At 43.5% G+C, this 22192-nt stretch overlaps 1 protein-coding gene and 1 long non-coding RNA gene across 2 annotated transcripts in view; one reads left to right on the top strand and one right to left on the bottom strand.

The window, feature by feature from the left end:
- Positions 1-22192, top strand: part of lbk (leucine-rich repeats and immunoglobulin-like domains protein lambik) — a 78412-nt gene that overhangs the window by 27838 nt on the left and 28382 nt on the right. Inside the window, exon 2 of the mRNA XM_022855734.2 lies at positions 12386-12457. Within this exon, the coding sequence (XP_022711469.1) occupies positions 12386-12457 (72 nt within the window). The remainder of the gene's footprint in view (positions 1-12385; positions 12458-22192) is intronic.
- On the bottom strand, positions 9976-12446 carry LOC111273790 (uncharacterized). Its single transcript, XR_002688039.2, has 2 exons — positions 11440-12446; positions 9976-10802 (listed from the first exon to the last, which is right to left on the bottom strand). It is a non-coding gene; the product is annotated as an uncharacterized LOC111273790 (long non-coding RNA).

Raw genomic sequence — 22192 nt, 5'->3', positions numbered from 1 at the left:
ATATATTATGCGATCATGAACATTCTGATCATCATGAGTTTTCTGGAACACAAACATCAATCATTCTACGATTATACAAACGAGCTCATTTGCTAGCAGACATTTCCACACTGTTCAGCACGCGATAGCGTTTAAAAATCATCACAGACTCTTTTTAAATACGAACGTGATGACAATCCCGTAGATTAATCCGGCCGATGTATTATTTACAGCTATATTGGTAGCGATTATGCTGCGCATACACTTGTCTGTGTTTATGTGTATATAGATGCCTGTACGTAGTTCATTCATATATTCATCCATCAGAAAAACGTTATTTAGGCAGAACGGCCCCACATCCGCCGCGTCGTTGCAAACCGCAAAGACGAAGGTCATTCATGTGAGCGTACATCGAAGGACACCACGAGAGCCCCAGCTATACACCGCTGCATGTGATCCTCTAAATCAAAGGGAATATGTAGCGGGAATATAAGAGAGCGAAAAAGCTGTGTCTGGAACACAACGGCGAAGTCGACCGGTCGAATTCAGCCTCATATTATGCTTCTGGAGTTCTGCCAGGTCGCCATCTGCGGTAACTTCCGTAAACGCAATGGAATTCAGTCTGCGACTAAATGAGTATATACAAAACAAGTAAAATCGGATAGGTTAGTAAATCAATCAGTATGAAGGCAGTGGTGAACAGGTGTCGGCGATCAACAGTTACTTCTCTATATTATATGTATATGTTTGAGCGCACACACTGACTTTGTATAGTCTATAACGTGTTTGCGAAAAGGAAATCAGTTAATAGTACTTTTTTTCCGTCAAATAGCTATTCATGTGAAAGAAACGTTTTTAACGACGTATGTCTCGTATTGTGTGCCGTCCAAGTTTATTGCTGTAAAGAAGGAGAAAAAAGCGTGATTCCTAGATAACAAACTGGGTACCTCTCTCCGCTCATATTCATGAACGGCTGCGACCTGTTGTGTTATGAACGACGCCCTGACTAGTTACGTTTTCGTCCGAGCTGTCAGAGTTGTAGCTCCTATATATTTGCCTTGGTCGGTTTTCAGCGCATGATGAATCTACTTCTTTGGGATTTCTCTAATTGCTATGAAACAGACTGACCGTCATGTCTAATTTAGAGAGATATACGTGCGGGGCTTGTACGCGACGTAACTGTACGGTATGGCCTTTGATTTCAACCTTGACTATTGCAAATAGAAAATTATTCCTGACCGTGTACAATATCATGAGGACCAATTAGGCATGTATACTAAATAGGTAAAATATTCTGTGCTGGATACATTTTTAAAATATAATGATGCATATACAAAAGCTCACATTTTCACACGCACATCGGCCTGAGCTTTTTCAAAAGATCAATTGCAGCTTCAAAGGAAGTCCTGTTTTATTCTTCACAAATAAGGTACCTCATGTACAGCCTATCGAGATTAGGCTAAATCTCTGCACTAAGTACGCCCAGCTTTCGAGAGATAAAACTGACGTTATCGTACGTGCTGCACGTTTTAGCTCGGTATGGTATCACAGCAATTTGGTAAAACCTGTTAAACTTTATACTTGAAAGGACGCAATTTTTTGAACAGTAGCGACAGTCCCGACGTCAAAGTCTCCGTTTAGTCGTCGCGAATCGACGATAAGATCAGCATCTACGTATCACCAAACGCAAACAGTAAACAACAGCTGTTGACTTGCAGTATAGCTTGACATCACCTAGGTAGATGTTAGTACAGCGGAGATAATGTAAACCAAGCGAGTTATTCTATCTGTCAGTCACGAATTTATCCACGAACCAGCCAACGAGCCAATAAGACAACAGAGTCGGAAGACAAGCAGCAGCCGTAGACGACCAATGAGCCCTGACGTAAGGTTGAGCCATTGGCGGTAAAACCGGACTAGTCATTTTGATAGATTTTCGAGTTGCTTGACTGCTAACGTTTCCCACAACACAGCCACAACATGTTGAAACATTTTTTCTGCTACTCCTCGGGTAGGCCTGCTTCACGTCGAACGCAATTTCGTGCCCTCTTTTTTTGCTTCAGGAGAACTAATCTCGAAATGAATTATATAAATTAAAAAATTGGTCTAATTTGAAATATATGCAAAGTAGCAAGTTGATTCCGGTGGGAATGGCCTTCGGAAACCCCCGGGGTCTGACGCCATGGATTTTTCCGTGGCTTCATTCTATGCGTCTACAATCGTCGAGTCCACAGCTGAAATTTCGAATATTTCTAGTTCGACCGTTTACATCAACGATGAGTTTTTATTGGTCTGTCGTTATTTTTTTATCATGTCTAATTGAATTTTAAACATGGACGAGAAACACGGCTCGGTGCGAAAGATCGAGTTCATGGGTGGCATATCCTTCAGGAGACAGGAAAATAAAACTTGTGCGTCTGTGTACAGAATACAGACGTTTGGAACAATATACATACGACGCGATTTTACGTGCTTTAACAGTGCGTATCTGTACATTACAGTACTACAGATTTAGTTAAAGCACCATATTCTGGCTAATAGCCGACGTAACTATGCTAGCTTCAAATACGATTTTAATATATGACCTATTATTAGTATCATAATATTCTAAGACTAAAAAGATAGTAGCATTTATCTTCTTGCGATCAACAACAATCTTAAGCAGCTCTAGCGTTAATGGTGGCCTAGGTTTTGCAATAAAGCTGATCGTGTTGAAAGTTGATCAACCCTAGAGAAGAGCTGTAGCAGAGAATGCGAAAACGAGAAGTACGCTCGATCCTTTTGCTGTCGGGTGCTTGGTCTCTTGCGCGACGGGGGTGCTCAGGTAAATCACCCCTGACCGTCCGCTCGCACACAAATAGATGCGATTTGTTCATTCAAACATTTAGAGCCAAAGGAAAGAACGAAGCGACCCTCACCATATTAACAAACGCGTTCACTGCGACGGTTGGCCCCTTACGAACGCACCTGTGGCGCTTGTCTTTCGCTAGGGGGCAATCTATCGCTTCAGACAAAGAAACCCTGGAGAGAAGAGAGAATCGTCTCGTTGTTCGATCTAATATTCATACTTTCTTCGCCGCCCGCTCCGCTTTGAGTGTCACATCTTCTTTGTCTTGCGCACCTTGGCTGTCTTCCCTTTGGCTTCTCATACCTTTTTTTCTGCTTCTGCATACACAGGAGGTACGATCATCGTATAGTTCTTGAAGGAAGATTCGGTTGTAGACCAGAGCTTTCGTGGACTCAGCTCCGCTAGTTCTTTTTGTGGACCAGCGAAGTGTACAAAGTTGTATGTACTTTCGCGGCTGCCACTGCTGCCATTGTTACTATAACTGGTAGCGAATTTCAACATTGTGCTGTTTCTAACTCTCGCTCGAATTATAATTTACCTTCTTTTTTAGGAAGTGCTTAGATTTATTCAAAATGTCGAACACTGTGCACTTCGGCGCGTCTGAATGCCCAGGAACGTGTGTGAAGTACGAGTGGATAAAGGACCAGTTAGCTTAATCAACCGTTCTCGAACAGCGAGTGCGATAGCTTTGTTTTCTATCTAGCTTAGTTTTTTTGAGGCTATACATCTTTATCTACTCGGATATCGTAGAATAAATTATATACGTAACTTAAATACTATTAGCAATATTTCGATAGAAAAATGCGGCATAATTTTGTAAGTGGACTCAGCATGACCTGCTTCCGCTCTTGTTACGAGCAAGAGTATAGAAGCAACTCCGTGTTGAATGTATCGAAATTGAGCGACTGTGTTGCAACAGCAGGAAGCCAATGAACGTGCCAGCTATCCAATATCATTGATTACCAAACCGAAAATGTCCAAGATAGTCAACCGTAGTAATAATATATGCGTGCCCTCAAATGGCGAACTCTGAACCAAGTAAATAGTACCAATAATAGAGTATGTCCGAGTGGTAACGTCGAGAAGAAGATTGAGAATTCTATCTAGCGATTGCCAGATGTCGCAGGGCGAGATCTCTGTCGCTTGTGATTCGGTCCTAATTCTACTCAAGTCTTGGATGGGACCAAGCGGAAGTCTGGTCCTGCTCAAGATTTTTGACCACAAAGATACGAACATCAATGGATTAGTTTAGGCAGCGTAGAATAAGCTATATAATGAGCACAAAACGCGTACGTCGGTGGACGCTGTGGAGGAGAAATTTATAGAAATCTGTTGAAAATACAGAACGAAAATCTTGCCAGCGAAATACGACAAAAACTGATATGATAAATAGAACGCATTCAGCTATAGAATAATATATTCGCGGGCCCTTTTTCCGTCCCAGTAGCCCATTCGAGGGTTATCGGCCGCGTCTCCAGCCGAAGTATAATGTTTTGAATTTCGGGCGGCTTTTTTCTTCTACTAGACAAAAAAAGCTTAGATATATCATCGAATCGAGTAGCTCGAGTAGTTGCATCTGTTGGTAGCCATACCACTGATATATCGGCATGCAGCAAACTTTAGGAAGAAGAGAGTAGAAGATGAATGTAGTACTGTAGTATTTCACAGAACGAGGTGTCTCTGTCGATAAATGACGAAAGCTCTATGTCGAAATTTTTTCCTCAAAGCGTCAAAACCATTACTTAGACAGCGACCTTGCAGCGGGTCGTCGTATGCTCGTCCGTCATATGCTTCAAGGTAGAAGTAAAGGCGATCGCATGTAAAACTTTGTCTTGCGTATGCTCTCTTTAATTTTTTTAAGAATTTTCAGTTCGCGCTGTTGACCTAACCAAAAATTCGAACGGTTCGCCTTGTCAAGTGTTTAGTCGCTGAGCGGCATCGCGGACGGCCTAGCGGCCCGTCTTTGAGAGCCAATCGCTCTCCTTCTTCGAAACGTTCTTGACGGTTCCGTCCTTGTTCGGCGTGCTGCGACCCACAGGGCGATATATGCTCCCAGGGACTATAGTCAAGTAGCTAGGTAAGTAGGTTCCACAGAGATGTAGTCTGCTGTTCATAGATAATTTAGCGCCAACGATTTCTGCCTGTTTCGTGGAACTCTGACATGTCAGATTTATTGATGGGCTAGCTTAACGCTACTAAGCCAACCTATGCCACGCCGGTCGGTTCAGGTTCAAGTCGCCAATGGTTTGTCAACAGGCAGAAACAGCAGTGATCGACGAACGGTGTATGAACATCGGCGCTGTACCAATAGACGACGACCCCACACAGAATTTGCAGGCTATTGCGAAGTTCGATTCTTGGAGACGTCGCTGAAGGAAAGTAGGTTGCGGCAGATACACCATATAGCGGCCCATGAACAGGGTCATTGAAGTGGCCTTTCGAACATAGTATAGACCTTACTGTGTGTGAGTATCTGTGAAAGCGCGAGTGTATCGGAGGGTTCATCGTTTGTTTGTTGCATGGGGTGGAGATCACAAGTTCGTGATCTATTACATGTGGCATATGCAATGATAGTATTATAGAGGCAAAACTTGCTTTTTTCGAAGACTGTATGCAGCCAACTCGTCGACTTATTTATTATTTGTGTTTCAACAGCTGCAATCAGCTCTGTTCATTGACGGAGCTCATGGCCGATCATAACAGCGGCTAATGCTAAATCATCACCTATCTATCTATACTAGCTAGCTAGCACAAACCCGTCGTATCAAGCAGAAGCAAAAGCGAGCCCCCAATGAAACAGAAAAAAAACATTCACCTCAGACAGAAGAGCCGGTAGTAATGTTTTAGCAACGATTGCGAGAAAGTGAGCAAGTTATATTTTTAACTGAAAACTTATTTCGTACCTGTTTTTTTCGGTACTAAAATCGGTGTGGTTGAATTGACTCGCTTAGTTGTGGCCTGCGGCCATAGCTGTTGATGGTGATAGCGTTTGAACGTAATTTTTTGAGATGTCGAAGTATTTTATTTGTAAAGATGGCTGAGGCGGCCATACGTGCCACACAGATAGAGTTGGCCTTCTGATCCTTAGCAAGATTTGCGTCGATTTTGACATCGGCATCCGTAAACCTAAAATGCACACATACACACACGATGTAGTACAACAATAGGACAAGTCAAAGCGACGTGACTATAAAAACACGTAAAATTGATGCCTGGTATTTTGGCTTTTTTCGGGCTAAGTTTTGCCTCGTAATTCATATGGATAGTGCGCATAATATATATGGTATGCAATGTATACCTACGTACGTTGTCATATAAAACACGAACAAACCATTATATAGCTAAGCAGTATTTTGGCAAGCGCTTACGTGGAAGACTTGATACCTGACAGAACAAGCCACCTGGGCTATTCGATTGTACTATGGTTTCTCAGCCGTTAGAATGTTTTCATCTTTAGCAGATAAATCAACTAACTGGGTACGTTGAATATTGGGCCTAGTCGTTGGGTTGGCTCGATTCACTTGATTTCTTCATCGTCTGTTGTATATTACAAACGCTACTGTCACCATATATATATATATATATATATGATGTGTATGGGAAAAAGACTGAACTGGGCCGAACATGTGTGCTCTGGAGCCGCCCAGTCTCCTCGAACTCGTCGAGCTAGTCTGGGTTCCATAAGCAGTATTTGGCGTCGAAACGGCGAAAGCGGGCTGGTAGTCTTCCTGTTACTAGCATTACTATAGCTACCGCTTTTGGTACGATATCGACTGATCGTTAGTCGGGATCGTCATGTCATTGTCTCGGTCTTTATTAAGGCTTTATCCTGTCGGACTGTGAATGAGATTTAAGTTGATAATTCCGCTCAACACGCCAGTAGAGCTAACAGACTCCGCAGCATCCAGACTTGTTCGAAGCGGGGAAAGCGGTAGCCAACTCAGGTTTTCTTTATTGGCTCCTAGAATATGCTAAAGAAGTTCGTAGCCAGGCTGACACGCCTGCGCTGCCGCTCCGCTGGGGTTCCCTGTTCCTATTTCCAGACCAAAGTGTTTTTTATGTGTACCCGCAATGACAGCAGCTGGCAATAGGTCTACGACCCCTTTGATAATGAACTCATTCAGCGAATCGCATGTTTACCGTATCTAGAATAGTATAGTTTTATGAACGAAGATGCGTTCACAAGCTAGAACATAATACAGATGCAATACTATCACCTACCTGCTGACGACCTAAGATGTTTAACACGAGCAGGTGGGTATTCCGCGTACCGTGAGTTCGTATTACAAGTACACTTAGAGCAACTTACTGATTGGGTGGCTCATAGCACGAAACTTATGTTTATCAAGGTTTACGCACACGCTTTGCCCATTAGTTAGAGTGCTTGTTGTGTTCTTGTTATATCTATGCCGTTACCGAATAATCCCGTGCACTTAGCCGTTCTACAGCAGTGTCGTTGGTTCGCCGTTACGGAATGTCAAAGTTAAGTTTAGCTTCAGATTTCCCAGGTCAGTTACCCGCCCTTCATCTTGCTGCTCTTGATTGTGCCGGGTTTCGTCTGCTCGGAAGTCCCATGTTATCGGCCAGGTGAGGTGCAAGTTCATGCTTTGAAGCCTTTGTGTTTCCGTTGATGCACAATCATCATCTGATCATCATCATCCTCTGAGAAAGCCTATTTTGGCATAGATTATGGCAGAAAAAAGGCACTATGAATAAGATGCATAAAGAAAACCAAGTCAGTTGGGCTCCAAAATGCGGCGGCGCCATTTATCCGAAAGGGGTTTAATCGAATACAATAGTAACGCACGGGTGGTGTTCACACGAATGCAGTGTACCTGCGCCAATACGCCATTTCAATAGATTGATATAAGTCTTTATGGATCGCTAGAAGTGGCCCTTGAGGGCCATTATAAAGATACCAGGTGAAAACTACGGGGTCTATGGTCGCCACGGAGATTAGAAATTAGGTTCTCCCGAACGGCCCAGTTACGTCGACTCGGGCGATGCTGTCCGCATGATTCAGGTATTAGTGGCAGGTCTACCGCGTGAACGAACGTGCGGCCGTTGTCGAACGCAAACAAGGCCGCTTAACCGTAAAGTTTATTTCTGTATGTCGTTGTTACCTTTCGGATTGGGGCTAAAGGGTGTTACCTCTCCAATCTAGCTATATATATGGTAAGAGTAGCTATATTTAAATGAAGGACATTACTATCGATAATGCTTATGTGAGTATTTTCGCCAATATTACGGCCGACGTTTTTTCATCTATTCTGACAGGAGAAAATTTTAAAAAACGCATGCGGTTGTTTCGACGTGATTATAAAAAAGAAATTAATGTCATAACAATCTGCTCGTAAACTCTAATAGATATACCATTTTGTGGGACTTATCAATAAAATAGCTTGCAAGGGGCGAGTCAAACCGTATTTTTATTTTGTTCTTGGTAGAGAAAGGTAGATTTTTTAAAAACACATTTGCAATCATTTATCCAGTGCCGAATAGTCACTACCATTATGGCAGCAACAACCCACACAGAGTGTACAGACGGGTACAAGCGCTTCATTCAGGCGATTTTGTGCCTTCACATCGAACTCTATAGACGTTTCGCCGTCCTATTGTTGCCTCTGCTGTTGTTATGTTTCCTATTTTTCCTTCCTGCACTATGTTGTTATGAGACAATCTAACGTATTGGCGGATATTGGCTTCTTTTTGCGTCTCGAATCTGACGTGTAGAGGTGTACTGGGGTTGTTCAAGCTTCAGAATAGCGTCATATGGTGCGACACTCCGCAGCATGGCTAAAGGCAAGAACAGTTCTACTGGTCGTTCGGTCCGTAGTCCTCGATAGGTGGCATCGCGCATGGTATTACAACAGACAATACCGTTCGCTGCTGTGGTCGGCATCATCGTCAAGGCCGCACTGCTGCTGTTGCTGCAGGTAGACTGCGGTACGTTGTAAAACCTTTACAACACCCCTCAGCTCCCAGACTCGGTTACCCCCTACCTAGTACCGACCGGCATCCAGTGGCGACGCGTATGCAAAGGTTGCCTTGTTAGCCGCCAACGTTAAAGTGCGGAGCGAAGTACGCTTCCCGTTCGATCTATAGAAACTCCACCTGTAAGGCTAAATTCGAATCAGACAGGAATATCTAAAGCAGCTTTCCTCACCAGAGCAACTCCACGAATTAGCAGGATAGCCCGAAAAGATGCCGGAGGGGGATTTCACAAAGCAAACTTCTGCATTGCAGCGAAATGTGAAGTGACAGGGCGAAATCACAGAAAGACATCGGCTCATAAAATCGAAACGACTGTCCAGAAGAGAACGACGACGCAGAACAAGAACTCGAGGCAAAGGTGCTAAATCTTCGATGTAAGCCTTCGACACTTCGGTGCTTCTCGTTATCTGGCTGGCTGGCTGGCTGGCTGGCTGACTCACTCACTCACTCTCAGGTCGTTTTTTTGAACAGCACTGCTTTTATTCGCGTAGGATTTCTGGCTTGGTATTATAGGCAGGACTCTGACGTACCCTTTTTGCTCGGGGCTTTTCTGCCGGTCTCTTACTGCCATAAACGCCTCCTGTTTACCTCTTGTGTGATCTGAAATGATGTAACGGCAGCACAGCGTACGTGAAGCGAAATCGAAGACGTGGGACTGGCCACGCATACCTCACCATTACTACACAAAGTATATGCAACAACAAACCTTTTTGACGACCGGTGACAGGCATAAAATCGATTTATGTGACTTGTTCTATATGTTGTTTTTGGTTTGCCAGCTTCGCCAAATCGGATGTAGATGCGCATAATTCTATATCACTTGATTTCTATAGGAATGCTTCCCTTATTCGAAGAAAAAGAAGCTAGCATGAATCTCACTGCGGCATATTCACAGGATGCCTCCTTCCAACTATTAGATTAACCTTGGGGGTTGAGAGACGTCTGCATTAGAGCTTGTGCACTCATGTCATGACACTGGGGGTTCTTCAAGGGCCCTGATACGGCCACGTGCCTTTTCTGCCACTGATCCTCGACACTTTAACAGCTATATAGGGGTGCTTGCTATTAACGACCTTATGTGAGCTTCTGCAGGCTCGTACGAGACAAAATATGAGTAGAGGTGTAACTAGCGAAATAATAAAAACAAAAAAAAAAAACTCATGACTGACATTTATTTGTAGTAACACTTCACTGGAACTACGAATTGGAACAGCCTTATGTCCAGAGAAATTTTTTTTTTGTCCTTTTAGCATTGGGATGGATCTCTTTACTACCGTTTTATTTAAACGTGGATAAAATTATAGGTAGTTTATCCAAACGTTGATTTTTTCTCATTATTGCACCATTTACAACATTTCATGCACATGTGATAGATTTTTCATTAAACGGTATTGTTATTGATGAGATGAGTAATTATTCATTCATAATCATACAGATTTTCCTTCTTAACCTTCATAATGTCATTGTTGAAATATTAAATCGTTAAATAATTATATAAAAAAAAAAAAGTATTTAACGACTGTTCGTTATCATTGCATTGCGCCGTCTAAGTTCCTTTGACGTCTACAAGACCCAGACGCGAAGCAGACGCTCGGTTGCAAAATGAGCAATTGAACAAGAGCTTGACACGTAATCGAGGGGCGCTCCTTCACGATACATTACTCGGTGAGTGATGAATGACCTGAAATGGGTGGCCGAGAGCGACACTACAAGCTGCTCGTGTTTTCCCGTGCCTATGCTCTCCTCTGCCGCTCCCCTCCATTGTCCCCTGATGATAGACGATTAACGTGCGCGCTAACGTATTGGAAGGCGCATATGGGCCGTCGCGGACCGTGTATTGTTATAATGCTTCATGCATTCTATTCCTTCTGTCGCTTTCGTTTCCGCAAGTGTTGTATGTATCGATCAGCATCGCTGCACGTTTGCTCGAATATGCGATATCTGTACTCAGTTTGTTTTCCGTAGGATAACTTTTCCTGTGCTAAAATAGGCGACAAAGAGAAACGCGCAGAATCCAACGCTTACCGTAAGACGCGTGCCAGCGATAGTGTACAAGCAATTTGGAAAGATGCAGACGTAAATACCCGTTTATATCGTATTGTGATGTCCTTACGATAACGACAGCGTTCTTTTGTAACATATATATATATATATATATATATAGGCTGACATCTAAATTTAGCTTGTGTATTTGGTAACGAGCGCTCATCAGATACTGTTGCATATAACAAATGAGATCCCTACCAGACGTTACTAGAAGACAAAACGATTTAATACGTGCGCGCTTTGAAAAAAGCTTCTTGAAGTGGCGTTACCAGAAAACAGCCTGAGCAGACTATCGCCACGGTATAGAAAGCAAAATCAAGATTTGTTACTGACGAACAAGCTCTCCGTTATCGTGTCTGTGTATGATTAATGTGCCATAGGAGCAGCCTCTCCATGAATTTCCCTTCGTCTTTGTGCGTTACCATTGTCCATTGAGTTGCCTGGATACCCAGCTATTGCTGGCGCCTAGATGCTGTTGGTAGCAATTCGTCTACCGCCTACCGCCCTGACAAAACCGTCCGGTGCAACTACGCTTAAGGGATACGTTTTATGTGCCAGCCATGGATACTAACGCTTTTCGAAGTCGTCCGGAGCTTCGGCAAGGTTAACCGAACAGCTGCTGTTTTGCTCCTTTCACCCTCAGCTTCATCCGTTTTGGGGGAAGCTTGTTATTTAGCACTGTTGGGCCGAGTATGCGATGCAGGCCACTTAATCGATTGACTGTCAGTACGCTGAGCATCATCTGGTCCGATCGGGGAACTACAACCGTTCGAAGAGGGTGATGTCGATCAATTATAACTGCTCCGTAGCTGGAATCCCTACGCGGGGTCGGTAGCCGAAGCAAGCTACCCAAATTTTACTGCGTTCGACCTTGCTAAAGGTGTTTCAAAGCCTATCGAGGCCATGCTTTTGCCATAATATATCTAGCAGCCACTAAGTACTTGTCTTCTGTGTTGCTCTGCAGAGACTCGAAATGTGGCGACTTTTGGCTGACGGCCATTTGCCTTCGCCTCCACAAAGGCACTAGTCTCATACGTTAGTAGACTTCAGGATGGATACCTTCTTTTTATAACTGTCTGCATATGGGATTAGGGTCGGATGCGCGTTTATAACCACGTAAGCCAACAGTTACCTCTCTAAAATGAAATTTTCGAGATATATCTGGCTCTTACCTGGCTGGTAAAAGGGGGCGTTTGTTTGATGATTGAGTTAGGCTGATATACTAAACTGTAAATAAAAAAAAGCTAGTGAAACATTGTATCCACGTTGCTGATAGACTAGATGGCACTTGAACTCGCTTGATTATGATGAAATCGTTAAGGTGGACCAGACAAGGTCGGAAACGCTGTAAAGAAAACAGGTCTGATAGTTTTAGTCACGAAATATTTTTTGCCCTATTTATATTTGTCAAAAAAAGCCTTTAACTTAATAGATAGTTTTCAATATCAAAGCAGAATGGGTTATTTTGCTCGCTAGTGATTGATAATATTCATGTTTTCGAATCTTTTGCGTTTTCAGGGAATTACTACGCAATAAACTTACCCGAATCTCGACCGACTCTTTCCTTATCGTCAAGTCGCTACAATCCCTGTGAGTAATAACAAATACAGGACAGAAGAAAATAAGAAGATATCGCGAATCCCCTAATGACTGATCACGCCATCATTAAACAGCAGAACTTCTACTGTTCATTAGTATGCGCAGCTCAAGTTCCACTTACCTTTCTGACGGTTTCTGAAATCAGTTTGCAACTATGGTCGTATAGCAGATTGAACGCATAGCAGATTTTCCTAAGAAAATCTAGAAAAGATGGATTACTTTATATTCATCTATCGTTGTCGTGTGGTGTTAGTATTTGACGCTGTATGATTCGGCTTTATTTTTATCTCGGTACAACCAATAACAATCGGTGCGATGTAAAACGATAAGAACAAAAACTCCGCCTTAGCGAGCTGACAGGTAGAAATCGAAGTACCTGGCTAGTTCTCTTGCGCCACTTCCGCACCAACACAAGTGTCTTATCGCGGTCGAATAGTGTCGTCATGGCATTCTCTATTTATACCATTCTGTTTTTTTCAGCTGATTGCAGTTACCCAATCGGTAGCAATGACGGACTTTTCGATACGAAGTCAGACAACATCGCTACTTAGTCGAAAAACAAATGAACAAAGCTTTCTTGCGGGTAGAGCCGAAGGAACCAATCTCTAGCTAGATATCGATACCGTTGAGCGATAGAAGTCACGTGAAATCAGTCTGTATCATTGACTTCCTCCGCGCTCCAGTTGTATGGACCCGTTTGACCGGCTCGATCTTTTACAGTTGCGTCCGTCGATTACTGCTCCCGCAGGTTTCGCTGAGTGGTGGGAACATGTCTAATTCTCGTGTGCGTCATCATTGAAAGACAAAACTGGACGTTCACGTACGTTCGGATACGATGAAATTGCTACGTAAAGTTATGACGCCACGAAGCTACTGTTGCCAGCGCCACCAGCGCTGCCCCCTGGCTCACTGGCGCCATCTCAATGTATGATCACCGAAGCCAAAGCCTCAGCTTAGAGCAGAGCGAATCAGCCATATGACAAATGATCAGAGCACGAAAGGAACAGTTGGGTGAGCTGACGCCCATGGGATAGGCATCGCATCAGGTTGCTGCTGCTGCTGCTGCTATTAGTTTTGTAGGCGATTTCGGTAGCGGCGTCCAGCTTCAACATATTACTCTCGCGTAACGATGGTTGCTTCCGAGACTCCTACCGCGTACATGTACGGTGAATAGTCATGCTGGTGATTTCTATGGCTGCGCCCAAATCTGACCATGTGAAGGATGAAAAACGAGGAATGGCGACTGCAGATCTATTCAGTAGCTCCAGCATAACCAGACGGACTGAGAGGGAAGAGCAGTCGAAGGAATCAGCTTATAGATGCTCGCTCGCACCTATGTATAATATACTCGTAGCGGTATTTAGACGCAAACATAAAACTAATTGTTGCCCATTGGTTTCGTGATGAAAAAAGAAACGATTTTTATTTCTTGCTTTGTTGCCTCTAAACGTCCTGAGATCTCAAACTATTTCTCTTGGTTGAACAACTTAAAAATGACGTACGTCGTCACCCTTGAATACCATTGAGTTAGCTTGACACCTTGGTCTCGTTGCTATTCTCGCGAGGGTGATTCAGAATTATAGTCATAAACTATTATATAGCCGTGGCTGTGTTCAGTACCTCGTCATTGCTGACGATGTAAATATTATGTTGCCTGATTTCCTATCTCTTTTGTACATGGGTGATGCTCACAGCTCTTCGGACAGCGGCACCTCAGACGACGGCATGTCTGCACAGGGCCCCCTCGCTGTTGTTCGATCAGCCCTTGGGTAACTGTAGGCTGCAGAACTGAATCGTTACAATGTAAGCGATACATAATGGCTAGCTATAGACACTTGAGATTCCCCTCAACGGTGTCCTAAATACTCGCTCCATATACTAGGAGATATATCACTTCTATTCATGTGGCGGCATTTAATCGATCTTGCTAGCCAATGTCGAAACTATGGCTACATAATTGTACACGTGTTATATAGTTGTGTTAGTGGTGGCTGTTTGGGCCCAGCACGTTGACTATGCTCCCGGGTGCTTCATTGCTGGGATGAGTCGATCCAGGGAACTCGAATCACGAACGTCGCTGTGAAGTCTATCGAACGTCGGCCGATTCCAGCCAGGAGGGAGAACCAATTTGCTATACTGTACAGCAGTTTCTGCATGTTAATCACGCAGCGATCCGAACGCATGAAGCTTAATTAAACGGCGCCATATATGTTGGAGACAAGCAAATCAGTAGCAGGGTACCTCTAACAAACGTGGGTCGCCAAGAGGAAGCTATCTGAAAATGACTTTATATATTCATAATAACTAATTAATAATAATATATATATAATTTGTGGTCTAGTTAGAAAGTGCGGTCGATACCACAAGACACGTTGTGATGTACGAGCTTTCGGCGTGAGTATGTGTAACATCCAGACCAGGCCATTCATGTCCTACCACCCACATTATGGATAAGAGTTGCAATAGTACTCAGTGCCATCTAACAAGCTTTTGATGTGAGCCATAATGCGCTTTGACACTACGCAATTAAGGTACTTCAGGTTTTTAGCTCAGGCATCGCAAAATGTCAAGTCGAAGCAGCCCTTATTCTTCGAGCCGAATTCTTCGTGAGGCTACCTATTAGATTGAAAGACACGCATGAGGCCGATCCATTTTTCAATGTAAACGTAACCTTTTCAAATAGAAATTTCTGAGTAGGCAAATTAGGTCATTATCATTTATTTAACATACCATTAAAATGTATATTTATACCTTACAAGGTAACATCAATACTAGGCGGAGAAAGACGATCATTAATGGTGACACCAGACCTAAAAGCTCTGTCGATACTTTAGAACTTACGAATATCGGTATATTTACTCATAATTTTTTACGTTCTATATATGTCTGCTGTTCTGGGTCGAAAGTATATATCATGGCCACTATGGCGGCGATTGACTGCGGGCCTCATAATCGCCGGATACCCCGAACGATTTCTCCCTTTATTCCTTTTCGTCATTTGGATCGCCGTGACGCCTGCTGGCGTCTCGGTAGCAGCAAAGAGCCCAGGAAAGATCAGGTCTGGACCCAGATTGGACATAAGAAGCGATCTGAGGAACGTGTATTCGATTACGTTTCACTAGGCTATTTCTTTGTTTTCATGGGTTTTTACCTGCTTGTTCCTGAAGTTTCGCATTCTCGATTTTCCCGCCCCTGGCGGTCCGTCAGCTACATTTTCCGCCCGTCTTTTAGTTCAGCTTTGAGCTTCATCCCTGTTTCCCCATTGCCCGCAGACACCACTAATCACTGTTTCAGCGACAGCAACCTATTCTAGATATAGTGGGACGTTTTTGAAAGCGATCTGTTAAAAGCCGGCGCCGAGCCATTAAACAACTGCAGCAGCATCGCTATCGGTAGTACAGTGGTTGAATGATACAACCTTTGCTGGTCGGCGTTTCGGTTGTGACTGTTGTTTGAAGAATACGTGTAAACGCCACCATTCTGTTCCACCCACAAGCACGCATTACTCAATGGGCGTTAAGTTGGAGGTGATATGGAAATGTTACTAGAAACGTACGACGAGTAACAACGAAGCTACAGTACCAGCATTGGTAAATTTATGCAAATGTTTACACCTTATCACGGTGTACTTCTTATGTAGTCATCCAATGATCATGACATAAGGAAAGGGTATCGACGAGGGACATATATGTTCCCACGCCGGTCAGAACAGGTGTTTTTGGCCGCTATAAGACCCCTAGGAACGGTTCAGTTGATGCTGCATTGACACTTCGTTTTATACAGCGTTCAGCTGCGTCAACGTTGACCTGAAGTCAGACATAATTACATTGAGGTAAATGACTTTAGTTATAATAGACAAGGCGTTTCCTAGCTGATGGGGTAGCTTGTTAGCTTGACTGCAATAATTACGTTGGATATAAATTAAAAGACCTAATTGTGTCTGCAATTGCAGGCTCGTTGAGTCGTTATGTAAATAACGAATTGCGTCGTAAATTCAGGCTTATCAGTATCATTATGATAAACAACTATAACGCAAAATTCTAAAAGCCTATTATTATAGGGAAAATAATAGTAATAATCTTTCATCGTTAGCAAAATTACTATTTCAACTGATTATGTAAATAGTATCTGAAAGGTTAAGGTATAGCAGATACGAGAAGGTGGAGAGTGGTTCCCTCGAGCTTCGTTCAGTACCGCGCAATCTCCATGTAGTCTAGAAAAAATGCGTGGAACGATACGGCCGTATAAGAAAAACCTACCTAATTTTCGTTACGTTTTTTTTTAAAATAGAATAAATTAACAAGAAAAAGATACAGTATTTCAGTCTGCCAAACCATCAGTGACTCAGCCGCCGCCAGACCAGTGTCCAAATATTAGGTCTTCACCTCGGAGCGCTAATATTGTTATTATTATATGAGGTAAACTTCCATCGGTTGTTCCAACGGACTTCAAGAAATCACATGGGTGCGGATTTGTACGTGCCCTTCCATCTTCCTAGCTATGAGTTGCTTGCCTACAGCAAGGTATACCGGGATAAGTTGGTTTCAGAAGAAAAAAAACTACATTGAACGAAAATACTTTCACGGTAAGCTTGTACTAGTTGCTGGAGTTGTCGTTTGAGATTGTGAAAGTTTGCATCCCGCCGCCCTAGCTTTCAGGAAATATTTCCACACCCTCCAAAGCAAAAACTGTCGAGTAGTGTCACTTTTGCCCCTCCCCTCCCCCCCCAGATCAAGTGCGGTTTGTGCAGCTAACGGCCGTTCAGCTGTGTCGTCTACAAGACAGTTCCGCCGAAATCATCTTGGCGAATAGCAATTGTTTGAGCAAATAGAAACCGTAAAACGTTGCAGAAAGGACGTGTGTGCAAGTGTGCTTAACGCATACAAAGCTGGAGCGTCGACTAGCAGTCGAAGAGTGAACACTTGCAAACACGTCTTTGTAAACGTGACGGTCGCACAGCGGTTACAGACCTGGTAAGTCTTGGAGAAACATTTGCCGGGTATGTAATCTATATAATCATGTATTTGTTGCGTAATAAATACGACTAGATAACCTGAAATATAAGAAAAAAATACATCATTACTGTCAACAACAAGAGTTAAGCTAGAGAGGTCAAACACTAATCTATCCCTAGTCGAGAATCACTGTGCACGCATTGTGAAGTACACAAAGTCTTAAACAACCACCTTTTAGCGCTGGCATAGGCATGGTTGGTTGATCTAGCTGATCATTGAAAACGACTAATCTTGGTGGTCAGTTATACTTTTAACTTTATATACACTTCATAATATAATAATAATATAATACTTAATAATAAAGTATTGCAAGAGTATATATATATATATATATATATATATAGAGAGAGAGAGAGAGAGAGAGAGAGAGAGACAGACAGAGTTACCGTGATTTGTCCTTTATTGGCCGACCGGACTTCTGTTTGTTGTCTGTAGTATAATGATATCACAAGCGATTAGGTCACGAAAAAAAAAGATTATTAGAGGGCAGGGCCCGTAACAACAATAGCAACAACAACCGCGCTTTGTTTACCGGCAACGGGACCAGACACGGGACACAAAGGAGCGACCCAACTCTAATAGGTAGTTAAAGTTAGTTGAACATGTATGTCTAACGTCTAAGACTTCCAGCGCTCTTATAGGAACGTTTTGAGTTGTCGATCATCAAAGGAAGCTGCCGACCTGAGACTGCGCAGTGACACGACTGAACGTAGAGGCATGGAGAGAAAGAAGTTTAGCTAGATAGACCCTTTTGTTTGTATCGTCGAGATTGCTAGTAAGTGCGCCTGTGTGTTGAATCAGTGGATATATATCGGGTTCCTATCGTGCGTTGAAACTTGTCAATGACCCGAAGTCCAATCGGCTGTGAGCGACCACTTATACTATAGATGGGAGCTCGCATATAAAGATCGTTGGCAGTACCATAACTGCAGGTAAGGATGTTTCCCTCTGCTTGTGATAGGCATCAACGAGTTTTTCGACAAACATATCTATTATCCTTGACATGGCCTTGCGGAATACTCAGCCATATATATATATACAGCGGGCAGATCGTCTGTGTGCTGGCACAATTTCATACTGCTACAGGATATTACGCAGGCGAGTACGAGAGATTCATTCGAATGATTTCCATTAGGCTATGGCAAAACTATTTTTGCCAAAGTATCATTACTAATTCAGTTTATTCACGATAGGATTATGGCTAGAGAGAGTACGCGGTTTGGAAGGCTCGTAGGATTAACCATTAAGGACCATCTTCGATGCTTCGATGATCGCTAGGAAAAATCATGCTTTGTCATATGCAACCTGGTTAGCTAGCTAGCTAGCTAGCTAGAAAGCTAGTTTGAAGCTATAAAAAGTACGCCCGTTTGAGCATATTTCTTGCGCGTCGTGTTTTATGCTACGATATAGGAAGAAGGGCGAAAAAATCTAGGAAAAAACAACGAGTATAGTAAATTCTTTGAGTGAATGTCAATATCCTGTGCATCGACTTCTTCCCCTATTTCTTCAGTGTGCACTACAAATAAAAGTTAATAGACATCGATCGTCGTAGTTGTCAGTGGTTCTTCAGTAACGGTCAATAAGCGAAACAGCCTGGTAATCCAAGAACGAGCTTCGTTAGGGAGCTAATACTATCTCTTGGCGGAATCTTGACGTGAAATCCTAGACGATTACGGCTCATGAATCCGCTTCTAGCCGATTCCTTGTATTTCGCCTGCTTCTTACTTCTCGTTTGTTGCCGCTTAACGGTTAGTTCAACCGCCCCGTAATACACCAGTACATTCAGTACGTAGCTGACCGGAGGCCATCAGGGGGCCGTTAGCTTCATACTGGATTGTTCCTTCATCGCTCTCGAGACGTTGTTGTTGGACCATCGTTTTAGCTTCCCTCTTCTCTGTCTGTCGCTTAGACGCTTCCACATTGCGACGCCACTGCCGTTGGTACCTTGCGACGTGATCTGCGTGGCGTGAGTTGTCATTAGCAGCGTGACTAGCACATTCGTTGCTGGTTCCTAGATGCTGTTTGCGTTCACGCTAGAGGTAAAATAGGCAACAAAAACAACAGTTGATGACCCTTTAAAGCGAGAGTTTTGCAAGGCAGTGTCTCAGTTTTGGTCAGAGGTCGCTCTCTCCTCTTGCACTTGGAATGGTCTCTTACTTAAGAAAAAATTACGAGATGATCAATTTGGTCCACTGTAGATTGCGCGGAAATTTACTATTATATTTCCCCTGCAGTCTTACTCTACTACAGAACGGAACCTTGTTAAGGCAGCAAAAGCAGAACTGAGTTCTGATTTAACGGAAGGGAGTTATCAATTTATCAAGTAAATTGATAAGACGTATGTATTTTGTATAGGACCAAAATATCGGGAAGTTGGCCATACCTTAAATTTAGGTTAACCTTTTCGACCGTTGTCATGGTCGTATTTTATGCGCGAAAGCTTCGACTTGTTTCTTAGTCTACGTGTTTTTGCCTAGTTAGCTGCCTGCGTGGCATGAGCTCGCATTCAGCCTTAGCGGAAATGACTAGAGTGTATAAATAAGGTATATGGCGAAAATTTCGTGTTCCCACCGCAAAAAATGTTACATCATTCCTTTTTCGTTCCTCGAGGGTCTCTTTCAGGACACGCTTTTCTGTACCATACGTGTTTTTTATTGTATGGCTGAACAAGCCTCGATATAAGTCCAATTTCTTGACTAGACATATAGTGGTGCTGGTAAGGAGTTGCTCCACCTAAATGAAAGCCTACGAAGTATCTGCTTGCCGCTGTCAACTTGGTGTTCTGACAAGTTACGGCAGCGGTAGGGTTGACAAGAACGACAAAATACGGGCTCCGGCGATCAAGCGCTCTTTTACCCGTTATTTACCGTCTGCTACTAGCTGTCCTACAATGCAAACAACCCCTGCCTATATTCAAAAAGGTTGGTTGGTCTTCACTGCCGATCGGTTTATGCTCAGCCTTACGTTTTTCTCACCTTCGAGCTGCCTGGTTTGTCCGTCTGCCGCATATGTTCAAACAAACACTGGCAACTCAATAGCTTCCCGCATCCTACACGGCGCTAGAACAGCAGCAGTCTTCCAACTTATTGGTGTTGTTAGTCTCGGTATCGTCGGTCAAGTTATGCCACTGCCTATCTGTGTTAGCTGACCTATGCTAGGATATTTGTGGAACAGTATTGCGGAACAAAGCGACCAGCTCTGCTTGTCTCGCCGCCGCTTTGTCTTCTATATACACAGCGACCAAGCGCTAGGACAGGACTACCTAGAAGGAGGCCTGAGAAAGTTGTCGCTTTTGGTTTTCAACCGATCAACGGGCCCGACCAAGTGACAAGTCATCAACAGAGATCTTTTTGGCCGCTGGTCTTACGCACTGGTCTCGCTCATCGTTTCTTTGCTGTTTAGTTAACTGGGTGACTGACACATGCTATGACCACATTTCCAGAGTTCCTTTCAGAAGAGACTCATCGAAACGGGACGCATCAGGCCGAGCCTGGGTATGCGTTGTTTCACACTGCATACGTGTCTACCCCGTGCTCTGTACTTGTCACTAGCGATGCAATCTAAAACTTAGTCGAGCAGGGGGTCGGCAGCAGTCCCCGTGATGTCGCGGTGGCGACGTATGTGGCTTCTCCAGGACGTTGTTCTATCAAAACCAGAGAAGAGGTATTGTACGGGATAAAGGGAAGTGGCGTTAACGTATTCTATACAACTGCCCATTCTAGAAGTACAATATCGCACTATGGGCTGTCTTGCTCGCGGCCCGTGCCGCTTGCTGGTCGGCCTGTCTGTCTGCATGAATAAAGACTATGCAAAGGTCACCAACGTCCATCCGGACCGGCAATTTCGGTTTTCTCGACTCGATTGAATCGCGTACGTGTAAGGCGCATGCACTTGTGATTTCGTCTGCCGGCTTCGAGCTGCAATATCCGATTGGAGAGTAAGCGAGAGAGATTAGGAAAGTGTCAAAGCCTGTAGCTGTGCATTGATGATGGCGCTAGAAGCAATGGCAAGAAAAGCGGTTGAAACTCTTCGTTGGATCGTGGAATCCGCTGACTACAAACGAGAAAAATATGATAGAGTATTTTGATAAGTTCGTTCGCAGCCTGTTGGCTGCTGTCATGGCAACAGCTCCTTCATGCAATCAGCATGTAGCTTCCTCAGTTTAAACGAGTGCATAACGTCTAGATCGAATGTCTCGAAAATCGTACTAACAGATTGATAAGGTCTTCCCAAATGTATGGATTAATGAATGCAATAGTCCACTGCATAAAAAATCGTCTAGAAAAATGCGGTCCTCCCCATTCATATGATTACTCTATTTTTCCAGCAGGACAACGTGTATGCTACGGATCAAGTTCATTTACGTTCTTAATATTTTCGTAACAAAATGATACTTTGTCCTTCTATCACACGTTTATAGTTCGACAGAACCGCCAGATCGACAGGCCTTCGGCCTACATTAATTTTTTGACTTTCTCTAATCGTTTTCGATTTTTGTATTTTGCCAATATTGTTGTTGTTGCCGCTGCTGTTGTCAGCCACGTCTCTTATCACACTCTGCTCTGTTGGTGTTATCGATGTTATGTTGTTACTTTGTGGTAATGGTATCGCGTACCTTCTACCGCTGCTGCGACAGCGGCGGCGGCGGCAGCAGCGCTGGCGATGCACCAATGGCATTTCGATGTGAGAAAAATCTTCTTGGGGGCCCCTC

Source organism: Varroa jacobsoni, unplaced genomic scaffold, assembly GCF_002532875.2.
Source record: "Varroa jacobsoni isolate VJ856 unplaced genomic scaffold, vjacob_1.0 scaffold_227, whole genome shotgun sequence".
NCBI lineage: Eukaryota > Metazoa > Arthropoda > Arachnida > Mesostigmata > Varroidae > Varroa > Varroa jacobsoni.
The sequence above is the reverse complement of the archived record's forward strand: the minus strand, read 5'-3'. Positions and strand labels throughout refer to the sequence as shown.